The sequence below is a fragment of the Nesoenas mayeri genome (genome assembly GCF_963082525.1).
Source record: "Nesoenas mayeri genome assembly, chromosome: 4".
Lineage (NCBI taxonomy): Eukaryota > Metazoa > Chordata > Aves > Columbiformes > Columbidae > Nesoenas > Nesoenas mayeri.
In genome coordinates, this window is record NC_137540.1 from 11,757,851 (window position 1) to 11,772,342 (window position 14,492).

Here is a 14,492-nt window from a genome sequence, read left to right on the forward strand (position 1 = left end):
ACCTGTACATTACTGACCAAAGTTAAGCCAAAATGTTACAATGCTCATGGATGAAAAAAAAAAAAATCTTACTGATACTGACAAAAGGAGATGTTATTCTATAAGAATGGTTATGGAAGGGTTTCTGTACTCTCTAACAGTTTGGCAGAAGGAAGGGATTTCATGTAATGAAAATCTTACAAAGCATCTCAGTGCTGTCATCATCAACTAAAGACTGTTTTCTTTGCACTCTGGTATTCTGCTGTCCCCACACATACTGATTGTCCATTGACATGGAGAAGGGACATGCAGAGAGAGCAGAATGCCAGAACTGAGATCTCCATTGTGAACCTGAGGGCAGTATTCTGCCCTTTCATGAAAACAGAGCGAAGTTTGATTGAAAACTGTTGATTCATGGTGCACAGATATTAAAAACCACCAGAGTCTAAAGGGAATAGTGGATTGTCTGGTCTGGCTTCCTGCACAACAGAGGCTATAGAATTTTATGCAATACCCTCATCAAGCTTAATCATTTGTGAAGCATGTCTTCCAGAAAGACATCCCCTTGTGTCTTGACAACACCAAAAGATCAAGAACTCACCACTTCCTGTAGCAGTTTCTGCCAGTGGTTGATTTTCCACACTACTGAAATGTTTTGCTTATCTATTATTTGCCTGCTTTAAACTTCCCCAGATTCCTATTACATTTTCTGCAGTAGGCTAATGATTCATCTGGTATACAGCGATTTCTCGCTGGGGGATCAGGAATACTTATTCTTGCAATTGGTAACTTCTTAATTTTCTTCTGATACAAATGAATCCATCAAAAAAGAAACCAAAGATAATGTTTACTCTGATTTGCAAATTTAAGCCTAAGAACATGTTAGACAGGTTTGGTTTGGTTTTTGTTTTCAGAAGAAACATTAAACTCTTTCTTACCACTGTGAACATTTTCTTTATGCTTTTTCAGGGCATCCTTACTCTTGAACCTCTTCCCGCAGCTATCTGCCTTGCATATGAATCTGGCATCCCCTCTGCATGCCTCCTTGTGTTGTTCATAACTATACAGGATGACCAGAAAAAAAACAAACACACACCACAAACACATGAAGCAGTATCTACAGAAACCCGACATGTACCAAGTACTCTGAGCTTAACACATGCTGCACTACAGAGTTCTAAGGCCATCTCATGCATTACTTACAGCAAATAGGAATGAAAGCATTTGACTTCTTTCACTGTTAGGATTCACATAAACTAACCAGCTTGAAAGCTAACATGCAAAGGGAGGCCAGCAATGATATGACAGCAGTCCAGTAACTCAGACACAAAACCTCGATTCTGAGCTGAAGGAAGTATTGCAAACAGAGCACTGAAAACTTCTGGAAGAGTCTCCTGGGCTGATACTCTCTGTGCACTGAAGTACACTAAAGAAAACAAATAAAACAAAAAATAAGGGTAACATCCTACAACTTACACAAGCTTACTGTAGCTAAAAACATTCATACAGCTCTACAAAGGTTTAAGTAGGTGATAGGTGAAGTCTCCTGGAATTTAGTGGGACCAATCAAACACACAAACAGAAAGATTCAGGATCATACTGCTGTATCCTCACATAGACTAATCTTACTTTGCATTATGTAAAAATATACTTAACTAGCTACACAGCACAAATCCAACTTCTGCTATAGACTAGAAGAAACAAGTATACATTCAAGAGAAAACATTTAATCACTTCCACTAAATATTTCTCTGCTATATAATTTTATTTATTTCCGTGAAAGTATAAAGAGCTCATACACAGCTACCAGTTCTAGGAATGTTCACACTATTTAGATGTAAGAAAGATCAATTTATTACAAGAGCAGCCTAAAGCACATTCTGTATAATGTGTGTTTCTTTCCAATATGAGAGAGTCAGATTAAATGTACTATCTATAATTATACTTAGGCACTTAATGTACTACCTCTAATTAAATGTATAATAACGATTAATATATTTGTTTAATTGCAAGCAAAAAAAAACCCAAAATATATAAGCAACAAAAGACAGAAATCAATTATGGTTTTGTAAAAAGTGTAATTGTAAGGTTATGACTTGAGTGACAAAACTGCATATTTACACTATCAAGGACAGTAAAGATGTGCTGCTAAATCCGATGTCTTATGTTCTTATTTTTTCCTATCATATAAATATTTAATTGAGCACGTGTGAAGCATTATTTTTCCTTTTTTTTGTTGTTCTAGATAATATTTCACTTTCTTCTAAATCTTATGCTGATCCTGTAATGACACTCACAGCAAAAAAAAAATATTACATCTCCTAAACTACTAAATAGTCCCCTGATGGAGGGGTTTGCACCAAAAAGCACATCCGATCCAGTCTACAGTGTACAATTTTGAAACTTAAATTACAGATATTTTTGTGATTCAAATTGAAGCCTCCAACAAATATAAAAAATAAATCTATTAAAAGACTAATGTAAAGGACAAGGGTACAAATACATACCATTTAAAGCTTAAATTGTGATTAAGCCAAGAGAAATAAATGATTTAATTAAATTCATTTAAATGATCCCTGAAAAAAAAAAACCAAAAAACTCTTGTTTCTACTCACTGTCTTTGTAGAGCTTGTTTAACAGGGAATTTCTTTCCACAGTTTCGGCACTTAAACTCCTTTTCCTCACTGGGTTTTTGGTGCAAAGTCTGAAGATGCTCAGCCAGAATCTCCTGGCTGGCAAAACTGGATTCACAGTTTGGGCATGCATGATCCTCTTTACAGGTGAGGGGATCTGCATGATTGGAGGCAAAACCAGTAAAGAAATAGTTTTCAGGGCATATTCTGATTACATTAAGAGACACTGTCTGCCAGGAAAAGATTATGCAAAACGGCATCACAAATTTCATAAAACACATTGTCACTCAATGGATTATAGACAGCCTATCTTGAGTGGATTGCCATCAGCATTATTGAAGACAGATGAAAAGGATTAAGTTTGGTGTGACTTCCACTGTTAACCTAAATTAGTCATTCAAGTTGTCTCTACTTTGATAATGATGCTGAGAATTCACCAGACAGCTCAGGTCACCTACCTCTTCTTAGACATCTTACTTTAGGATTGGCTGAACAGCTTTATGAAAAGGTTTGTTTCTCTTCTATCTAAGTAAGACAGAAGCTACCCCTCTTCTATAGACAAAAACAGCTTTCATAAGACCATAGTCAAGTGAAATTAACTCCATTTTCAGTTCAAAAATTGATGGTAACTTCTTACGGCTCATTCTTTCGCTCAGTAGTGCGCAGGACTGGCTGCTTCTTATTAGGCAAAGAAAGGAAACTCAAACCAAAATAAAGAGAGAAAAATCATACAAAATCTCGGGCTAAACCTCGTGAGTCTTCCAGTTGCCCAATCCTATAGAGTTAGTTTTCTCTTTCTTCTTTGTTACCACTTTTAAGCTCCCAAGTTATCCTATTTTTACATATTGCTCACCTGCACTTTTTTGACCAGCTGGTTGCACTTCTTTATTGCCGCCACTGTCTTCATCTTCTGGGATAACAGTTACTTCTTCCTCCTCCTCTTCTTCCATGTCGCTGTCCAAGTACCCAATCAGAAGTTCTGTGTCTGTTTCAATATCTTCCACAGCCAGATAGAATATATTTTCCCCTTCCTGTTGCAAACAGTAAGTAGAGGCAATAACTGTGTCAGAAAAAGCAAATTCTAGAGACCCTAAATGGGACCATGAACTAATCTTAATCCTCAACTATGGATGGTCTGGCTGCATTCTTCAGTGAACACAATGCTGGAACAACCTTTCTGAGACTTCTTTCCCAGCGTGGCTGCATGGATGAAGTGTCCTTATATTCTGGAAACCTGCCCCTGCCTCACCTGTGAGGCTTTTCCAATTTGCACTGTGGCCTAGACCAAGACGAAGGTGATGTTGAAGTCCTCTTCTCCTGCCACACTCTGTCTGACAAGAACTTCAGGGTATATAAATGAAACATTCAAGTTTTAGAAAAACAACAAAATGTAAATCACCAGTACAGCTTTAGCTCTGTCCACTGTTGCCCGCATGAATTATAATCCAGCTTTCAGTAGTGTGTTCACATAGTGTTATACTTTTCTCTCTTTTCAAGATTCCCAGCCTTCTTCACAAGCCAGCTTTCAAGCCTGGTCAGTTATCTTCATTATCAAGTTTGCAGGCACATCTGTAAATGCACTTTAAACCACTAGATCAAAACCCTCTGCTGGTTTATGTCAGCGTAGATACACAGACCCAGACAAGGCCAAAGATTCAACCTAGATTCTGCATGAGAGGAAAAACTACAGAACAACAAGCTCCAAAACCTCCTCCACAATGAATAAACAAGCTTCCAAATACATACATAGGCTAATAATTTTGGTCTTTGACACTGCTTAGAGTTACCAAGGTTGGCACAGGGCAGGAGAGAGCTATAGGAAAACCAGCTGTCTCCTACACTGATATACAAAGCTGCTTTTTTTTGCTGTATGTGAACCAACTACATTAAGTACTACCTGAAGCTCCAAAGGAGATCCATTTCTATGCAATGAAGACTTCCAAGTTCTATTATAAATCTTAAAGTTTATCTGATTAACATCCAGAAAAGTTAACTGAAGCTTCTTTACACTACATCTAGCTACATATTTTGTAACAAGCTTCATAGAACAAGATAATGGTTTTTAATTTTTGTAATATATTAGGATTAAACTGTCAACAGGGATGTATTATTCCTTGAGCTTTAGAAGGTCTGTTATATATTACACAAGATGTTCTCACACAGGAGTGAAACCTATTTAATTCAGTAGACTTGATACAGCTGCTGCTTTCAAGGACACACCACTTTTCTGACCTTATCTCAACAGCAGCATTTGAAAACAAAGCAGATTATGCCTTTTTTTTTTTTTTTTAAGATATATTCTGCAATCCAGATATCAGTATGCCACCCTCACTTCTGCATACATCTAGAAGATGCTGGTTTTCATATGCCTCTATCAAGTTGCAGAGACCCACAGTCTAAACACAAAACAAATAATGTACTCTGTGACATGAGTAAGAGGTGTTTCTACATTCAATCTCCACTTAGACAGGATAAAACCACTGGGATAAACCTCCAATAAGTATTTCACTGTTTAGGACAACCTTATCTAAAAGCAAGACAACCTTATAAATGAAGCACATACCTATTGCTGGTTTGCCAAAAAAATAAACACACCACAACCTAAATAGTGCACCTTTCAATTAGATCATATGTGACACATCTTACACCACACAGCAAATCCAGAAGAACGGCATCCAGAACTAATTATTCAGGTTAACCCAGACCAAAAAGCATGAATCCCAACAACCAAGATCTTGTCAATACTGCTGCATCCTCACCATCTCTGTACTTCCTTTCTGTGCATCTGGGTTTTATTTTATAGTTCTTTGTGTCTAAAAGGATCTTTTTCCATTTGTGCTCTTCTGGTTAGTAAGATGATTAATCGAATAAATACTAAGGGCTCTCAATGCTTGAGTGATCTTGGCAGCATTTGCATTGAAAAGAAATTAACTTCAGTGCCAACCCAAAACAAAACAGAGCTCAAACTCATTCATCCTCCGAGGCTAATTTGTTTGGCTTTTCCAGCCAAATAAATGCTAATAGTCAGGTACTCCAAGTGCTAATTAATGCAGATATACCCACACTGCAGTAGTTCCTCAGGCAGCATTTCCCGTCAAACCAATGGAAGTTCTCCAGAAACCACAGAGGAATTTAAGTGTCTCCCACCAGCACCTGCATGAAACACATTTATCTACATGCATGAAGACTTAAATACAGTGAATGCAGTAAAAAAAAAAAAAAAAAAATATTTTGAACTATTTTAATAATCCTCCCATTTAGGAAGGACATACCTGCAGTTGTTCCAACTGCTCATCTGCTAAGGGCATGCTGAATGTTTTGTTAACAACATTCATCTGCACCTGGCCACAATGGTCCTTTGGAGAAAACTCAAAGTGCTGGTCATGATGGCATCACAACTTCCCTTCATCCTATTCTGGGTTCACTACTCCACTTTGCTTCTCTCACTCCCTGCCTTGACCATGATCTTTTAAGCTGTGAGCCACACTAACCCTCCCAGCAAATACAGTTTCCCTGTTTCAACAGCTCTTGCTGTCCTGTTTTCACTCCACTACAGGTACTTCTCCCATTCAGATTCTTGGCTTTTTCATACAGCCACACACACCTTCGTGGGTGCTTTCTAAGAGGGGAGGCAGGCAGGGAACATGGGCCAAGAAGCATTCATCACACTTTCATCCAAAACTGCAACACGGATGCATCATCAGCTTTCAAGAGTGAAAGCACAGGAGGAGGAGGAAGTAGATAGCCTTGTGTTGCCAGAGGGAAAGTAGGGCTTTTCCACACTCCAGAGCTTAGTCAGCTGGCTCAGACCTAGCCTTTGGAATCCTTACCATGCTTCCCCTTGTGCCCACAACCACTCCTCTTGAAGCACAACCTCGTTTCCCTCTACACCCAACTCGCCAGCATCAAGCCAGTTCTTCAGCCTACTTGTTCTGCCTGTTCTCTTTTGCTGACTCCCCAAACAAGTGTACTGCCTTTCCTGATCTTTGCCTGCAGCTCCAGGGTATCACGTTTGCCAGAGTAAAACCAATCTTGGCAAGGCCTGTGAGGACAGAATCCTCAATCCAGGAAATGTGTGGAGGTGATTTTTTTGCAGCTGTGGCAGAACACTGAGCCACAAATTCAGGCACAGGAAAGGTCAGAAAAAGGCATGTGGTGCCAGGAAAGGCATGATCAAAGTAAGGATTCCTTCCTCAGAGTGAGAGTAGATCAGGTGTTCCTGAAGGAAAGTGGGTGAAGCAAGACAGCCTTCCAGAGGTGCTGCTGGGGACCAAGAGACCCTTGTCCCTTTCCAGCAAGGATGGAGAAAGGGATGACACAAAGATACTGGGGGAGGCTTTTCTCTTTTTCACACTAGGTCACACATTTAAACAAAAAAAAAAAAAAAAAAAAAAAAAAAAAAGCAGCAGCCTGAGTGTTTGAGGTACTTATTCCTCTCCCACTTCAGCTGCTCCTGGGCATGCATGGTGTTTGTGCCTTTCAGCAGTCAGCAAGCAGATGGATCCTGGGGAGACTTCTCTTCAAAAAACAACAAAATACCGCACCACCTTTAACACACATGTAATGGAGACATTCAGCCCAGGGACCCAAACTGTATCTAATCTGAAGTACAGCACCTGAGCCACACAAAGGAGACACCAAAGCCTCAGCTGTACCTACTGATCTATTCCTATTGTGCTGTATTGCATGCTAAGGTGACAACCTTTGAGACATGAACATGAGATTAAACAGAGTACAAGGCTAAACTAGCATGGCAGTTCCTACAATTCCCCTGCCTTCTTACAGAATATAGAAGTTTTTAGTGATAGCTCCTAAGGTTAGAATATTTTTCCAGCTGAATATTCAGCATTATGATAGACTTTTTTCTTCTTTATTCTTTGATCACAGTTATTATCTTGCATTAAATTATAAGCCATTCCTTTTATTTTCCCATCTGCAGAATAATGTTTTACTGCAGTAATGATACTACATACCCAAATCTTGCAGTTAAACTCCTCAAGAATTTGAATGATATGTACAACTATAATTCAAATGAGAGCTGGAAGAATATTTTTCCCCTGTCAAAAAGGATTCCTCCAACCCTTCACTGTACATCTCAATTCAGTATACATTTTCCAATCTTCCAGCTTAAAAAGATCCTTGTTTCTCTGCAGGGAATACAAAACACTAATTCCAGCAAGATCACAATTCTGGTGGCTCTATAGAGAAGCACCAAAACTTTTGATTCTTTTTCTTGCTGAAAGTTTTTGTTATGAAAAGTAAAATACTTCTTTTTTTCCCTGCCTTGGGAAGGTTGATAGCACATTTTAATGGCATATGCTCTGTACGTGCCCAGTATAGCACCCCTTCCAGTACTGGCAGATATTAATGAATCTATGGGATGCTGAACTGAGGCACTGCAACTTACACTTGAAAGCCTCCTTTAGAGGCTCTGTGGAAAATACAAATCTTCAATTACAAAAAATTCATTTGCTCAGATTTGAGCAATGTGTTTACATCCTTCCTTTTACAGAGGTTTTACAGTGGAAATATACAAGTTTCCCTGCCTCAGTTATACCTTTCTTTCAAAATGAAGGAACCTCTGAAGGTCACATCATCCAACTCCCCTGCACAAAGCAGGACCGTCACAGCAGGTTGCCCAGGACCATGTCCAGACAACTTTTGAAGATCTTTAAGGAAGGAGCATCCACAACATCTACAAGGAACCTGTACCAGTACTCAGTCAACCTCACAGTTTAAAAAGTGGGTTTTGACATTCAGAGGGGACCTCCTGAGTTTCAGTTTGTGCCCATTTCCTCTCATGCTGGTACTGGGCACCAAAACCCCCAGATCCCTTTCTGCAAATCTGCTTTCCAGCTGGTTGAGCCCCAGCATGTAAAAAAGGTACACGACATTTCTCTTCCCCAGGTGCAGGATACTGCACATCCCTTTGATGAGCTGTGTGACGTTACTGTTGGTCCATTTCTCCTCATTTCTTCTCAAGGTCCCTCTGAATGGCAGCACAGCCATCTAATTTATGAGCCACTCTTACCAGTTTTGTGTCATCAGCAAACTTGCTGAAGATACACCCTGCCCCATCATCCAGAACATTCCTCTTCTCATCTGTGCTCTCTTCAACTAGTCCATGACACTCTTGTACAGTTCTAGCTAGAGAATACTGCTTTCAGCATGTATCTGTTGCAGAAGATGTTAACCACTCTAGCAGTGATACCAATGCTCCTTCCATTCTTAATTTTCAAAGCATCACAAGAGTGACTCTGCACTTTTTGTGATTTTTGAGAAAGCTTAATTCTTATTTCTTTCCCTTTTTCAACTCAAAAAGAGAAGGAAGCCCAAGCCATAGGCATCAGCTTCCACTTTGGATCAAAATCCCAATTTTTCTCAAAGTTTACACATGTCCAGACTTGGTGTTCCACTCCGAATCTATCTTTAACTAAAGTGGCATTTGTCTGCTTCAGAAAATGCTGGCTTAGTAAAACTTAAAGCATGTACAGAAGCTCACATGTGACCTTCACTGCCACAAGTAACCATTGAAGTCAGCAACTGGACAAGCTTTCAACAGCAGTGAACCATCCTGTACAGCATGATATGCTCTAAGAGATGCCAAGTATTCTCTGTTAACTTGCACAGTCCACACACTTGAAGTTGCTCAACACCTCCAGGTGCTTTTTAGCAAGTTTTTGAACAAGCAACTTAGATTTAAAACCTTCCAAATCCAGTGAAAATACCTCTGTTGACATCTAATATAACAAAATCATTCCCCATAGCAAACAGGAATATTTGAAGGTGAAAATGGAAGTAGCCAGGGTCAGAGTAATTAGCAAGCATGAGGAGGATCTAATCACCAGGATGCTCTAGATGACCAATAACGCAGCCTCTTGAAGGCCCTGTCTTCTTTGGAAAAAAGTAAACACCCTTTTGTCTTGGCAAGTAACATGAGCACACACATCTTCCTTTATGTACTCCAACACATGACTCTTCCTTATCGCTGTCTTTCTTACAACTGCCTACACTCCTAGACAATCCTGCAGCTCAATGTCCTGAAACAACAAGAGTTTGATTCCTGCAGGGATTTCCTTCCTCCCTTCACGTGCCTCTCTCCCACCAGGCTCCCCATCCAAAATAACACATGTAGATGACAACTACATTTACTTTAAAAGCTACTGTTTATCCTATAATGCTAAAACACTTACTCTTTCCTTCCCAGACATTTAAGAAAAATTTGTAGTGCTCATGACAAATGTCATATTCCAAAATTTACCTCATAGCACAGTATTTCAGCGAGATAAAGCACTTAGTGAGAGCAAAACTTGGGAAGAGATACTCTTAGAAATCCACAGAGAGGTAAGAATAGCAGATCTTTTTCAAACCACGCTATGCTGCTCTTTAGTATTAAGAGTGCCTAAAATCAGAAATGGGCTACTTTTAGATTTAAAAAGATTCTGTAATCTCAGTGTCAATAAGGGTCTGAATTATTTTTACACTCACAGTTGCTTGGTATTACTGAATTTCTTATTACAAATATCAAAAATGTAACAGGTATAGTTTAAGGAATCTCACAGAAAAAAAACCACGTATTTCACTCTTCAGAAACTTCTCACTTTAAATTATTGAATAACAGAATATCTGAGCAGCACTAGTATGCAAGCAATGACAGATAAAGGTATATGACCCTGAAATTTAAAAATTCTGAAAATTCTGAAATTTAAAAAATCCTTTTTCCTACCAAAATAATCAAGAATCAAGTAGGTTTCTAATTCTCCCCTCTGACCATGAGAGAAGCCAAGAACTATGTGTGTGTTACTTCTTACATTGCACAATAAATTAATATTTCCTTAGTAGCACTCAAGCCACCAGTAAGTTTCAAATAGTCACAGAATTGCACTACAACAGGAAAATTTATTAAGCAGCCTAACAGAGTTTGTGCTTGCTTGCCTTTGTCTCCTCCCCTCACTCTTGTCTTTTAGATAGTCTAGTTTTACTACACTTCTTACAGCACTGTCTCTTACATCATAAACTTCATCTGAAGACATTCACTGTTACTGGACAGAGGTTTTTTACCTCAAGATAAACCAAGACATCACTGAATCATGTCATGCTAACAAACACACATTTGTGAAATAAGATTTTAAACCACTCTACCACTTCACACTAAATATCCTCCTTCACCTCTACAGCTTTTGCTATTCATTATTCTAACTCACTGTTTTCTAAGCTATAGCAGACCATATCAGTGTTTGCCTGCTAATGAAAAAAATATTTTGATTTAAAGCTCTATCTGGCTGCAATTCTGTTTATCAAACAGTTCCAATGTTAGTAACAGGATCTGTTTTGTATAGTAATCTCCAGCAGAGAGTGTTTATAAAATTGCAACTGACAAACAGATAAACTTATTCATTCTGGATAAAAGAAAACTGAAAATAACATTCTCTACTAGTCTGAAAACTAAAAAAAAAAAAAAAAAAAAAAAACAAACCCACACCGTCAAAACTGTGGGATTTGGGAGATTTTTTATAGAAGCCATTTCCTTTTGATTATGATAATTACAATGCAGTTTAGCTACATATCAGAAGTCATGTTTATAAGTAAATAGTTTGGGAAAGCCCAGGGCAAAATAGATTACAGTTCACATGGTTTCTCTTATTGCAAAAGTTGTAATTCTAAAACTGCTTTAAATATAGTAGAGGATTTAATCATTCATTTACTACTTGAAATAAGTTAGAGAAGCCTCGAGCAATTTGGCTATTCAAAATGTTCAGAAAAGCAATTGGTACATACACAGGTACTCTCCGACTTTTTCCATCCTTCTCTAGCAGTCACACGATGGTATTACTCAGGGCACAGCTGTTAAAAATGTTTCCTGTACATTCCCAATCAAAGATGGCCCAAAGACCACAGCTCCACTCAGGAATAGGGCAGAACTCACTGCCCAGGATGGTCCCCACACCAACACCAAGAGCTGCAGCCAGAACCAGAGTTCTACTAATATGTAGCATTACTGGAAAAATAATTATTAAAGAAAAAAAAACATAAAAAATCCCACCACCAAGCACACACACACCCCTTCCCTCATTAAAAACAAACAAAGAAACAACCACCACACCCTCCCACCCCTCAAACTTACTTTAAAAACTCCCATGCCCTCTAAGTTGCTTTTTCACCACAGGAATCATTTTGCACAGAGTCTAAACGTGATCATTGTGTAGAATGAAGCTATGATTAGTTCATCTTATTTTGCAATCAAGCCAGGATGTGGTTTACTTTATTTGTATACATGGGCAGAAGCATTCACTTCATCTTCTTTTAATATTGAGCACTAATCAGTTTACCTTTTGCTGCTTGCTGCTTCTACTGATGTAATTCATAAATTTTTCCTCTTCGTAAGACATCATTCTATAATCTTGGTGGCAAGCAGGCACTGGTACACATTGGATATTCCATTAAAACTTCTATTCAGAAGTTCAGATTATTTTACTGTTTTATTTAAAATACAGTAATGAACATTAATGGTTCACACTGCTCCTTCTTATGCATCTTTCTTTGCATTTGCTAACATTGACCATAATTTGCTGTCACACTGCCTATGCATTGGTGACATGCTCATCACTGAGCAATGCCTAGGACTCCTCACGTACAAGAATCTTTCATATTTGGTACTATAAGCAGGACAACAAATCTTTTAATAGAACTTAATATGCAAAGTCTTGGTATAACTGGGAGGCAAAGACAGAAGGAAAATATACAGAAATAATTGCATAGGCAGTGGTCATACTAAGTTAATCATTGACTCGTCACAGACATCAGGAAAAGCATAATAAAGCAGTCATTCAGGTCAGTCCTGACAAGAGCTTTTGCTCAATGGATGAATAGTGAATGCTCTTTCTTATATGTTACTCAAAATTCAACTGTAGCCTGGATGTTGAAGAACTCACGAGGTCTGAGCCAAAGATGACAACCTAGAGTACAGGCCTAGAGGAAAACCAGATGATCAAGCTGTCCACAATGACCTAAAACAGGAACAGCAACAAGGTCCAAGGAAACAATATGAGCAATGAAAATCACAGTCCTGCTCAGCCAGCAATATGTGATGGAATGTCAGAGACTAATGAAGTTTAATTTGGAGAAAAACAGATTGGTCTTTAAGAAAGAAGTAGCTGTTCAGTTTCTACAGATCATCCTTGAATTCACATTTGCTCATAAGATCACCTGGAAAAAAAATTGCAGACGTACACCCCAGACTGACACTCATTTAACCAGAACTTTGGAAAGTAGAAGGTACAAATCGAGAGAAGCCCGGCAGATAACCGGTCAGGTTTCTCAATGTGCTACCACTGCTGACAGTAGCATTCAACTGCCATGATGCGGGCAGAAAGGCCAAGCAGAAGAGGTGTAGTAGGAGACACAACAGTGGAATGGAACTACCAGAAAAGCTCACAACTGGGACATGAAGAAGGAGGTTGGTACCAGGTCTGCAGAGGAGCTGACAGCAGCAGTCTCACAGGGCAGTGCTTGATTAAGATCCAAAGAAGCAAAGAGCCCCTCTGGTGAGTAGCAAATTTAAGTAGTTGGACAGGTCATCAACACAGAAATTAAAATTATGAGTTTTGAGTACCCCTGAGTAAAAATAGAGGGGAAGGGATGGAGGAAGAAAACAGCAGCAACGCATCTTTCACCAAACTACATGCTAGAGTTTTATTAGTATTCTTTTACTACTTAGTATTCTTTTCCCCTTTTATTTCATCAGAAATAAACTTTGTTTTCTCGACAAGGAAAAATATTTTAAAATTTCTTTTCTTAGTTTCAAAATAAACCATGTTTTCCATTTTTTTCCTTAAGGATCTGCAGGCAAATACTAGAAAAAGGTCATTTCATGATGAAAAAGCATAATAATAATTTTAAGAAATACTGATAAATAATTCTCCTTTTCCTAGTATTTCCCTTTTCTAAATTAAAAAAAAAAAAAAAAAAGGAGAATTTGGACTACATTCGCAAATACCTTGGGTTGACCTGAAATAGCATTTTGGAAAGTATACATTTTGAACAAAAAAATATAACACAGCTGTGTAATTCTTACTTATGTGCAACTGGAAATGATTTTACTGTAAAACTGAGCTGATAGTTTGATAGGTCATTTCTTTCATAATCTCCAGAAGAACAATAGCTGTAACTAAAGAAATACCACTTTGTTGTATTCTGCTAAATCACAGAATGCTTCCAAAAACGAGAGATTGAACAGACCAAGAGTCTCCAGCTTGAGAAAAGAGTTGTCAAATAAGAGGGAAAGGATATAATAGAGTTCTATAAAATCAACTATTCACTGTTATATGAGGACTAGGGAATCAAGTCAAGAAATTTCTAGAAGAAAAACAGAAGCATGTTTCAACATAATGTGTAATTAAAACAGTGGAACTCATTACCACAAAATGCTGCAAATGGCAAATATAAAAATGGAAAAATAATCTGGATAAATTCAGATCCACAGCCAAGACTAGAAAAATGAAATTATCTTTTTTATTAACTCATCCTCAAGCACTGCCTGATCATCCTATGAGATAATTACATCCTTCAATTCTCTGTTTTCTCCTGTAATATTTTAAGCACCATGCTTGCTTTCAAACCTGTCACATTTTTATATTTAATTTTAAAATATTAAGCAAATGCATGATTCTGCTTTCCTTACATCGAAGTCCATACTCGAGTTTGGCATAAAACACATCTAGGCCTCTCAATCATTAGTTCTGATTCAGCCAGGTATATAGTTACCTAGCTATCATTTTAGTTTCCACAGTGACAAGAAAACAACTGCATTCAGGCAAAAGCTCACTGCAGTAAGAAAATTAAACTTTGTTAAAGTAGTGAGTTAACTAGTCTGGAAATTAC

At 38.1% G+C, this 14,492-nt stretch overlaps 1 protein-coding gene across 1 annotated transcript in view; it reads right to left on the reverse strand.

Annotated features, from left to right (window-relative positions):
- Positions 1-14,492, reverse strand: part of PRDM5 (PR/SET domain 5) — a gene marked incomplete at its 5' end in the record, with an annotated part of 82,163 nt that overhangs the window by 54,254 nt on the left and 13,417 nt on the right. The window contains 3 exons of the mRNA XM_080344311.1: positions 918-1,039; positions 2,595-2,769; positions 3,472-3,643. Coding sequence (XP_080200437.1) covers positions 918-1,039; positions 2,595-2,769; positions 3,472-3,643 — 469 coding nt within the window. The remainder of the gene's footprint in view (positions 1-917; positions 1,040-2,594; positions 2,770-3,471; positions 3,644-14,492) is intronic.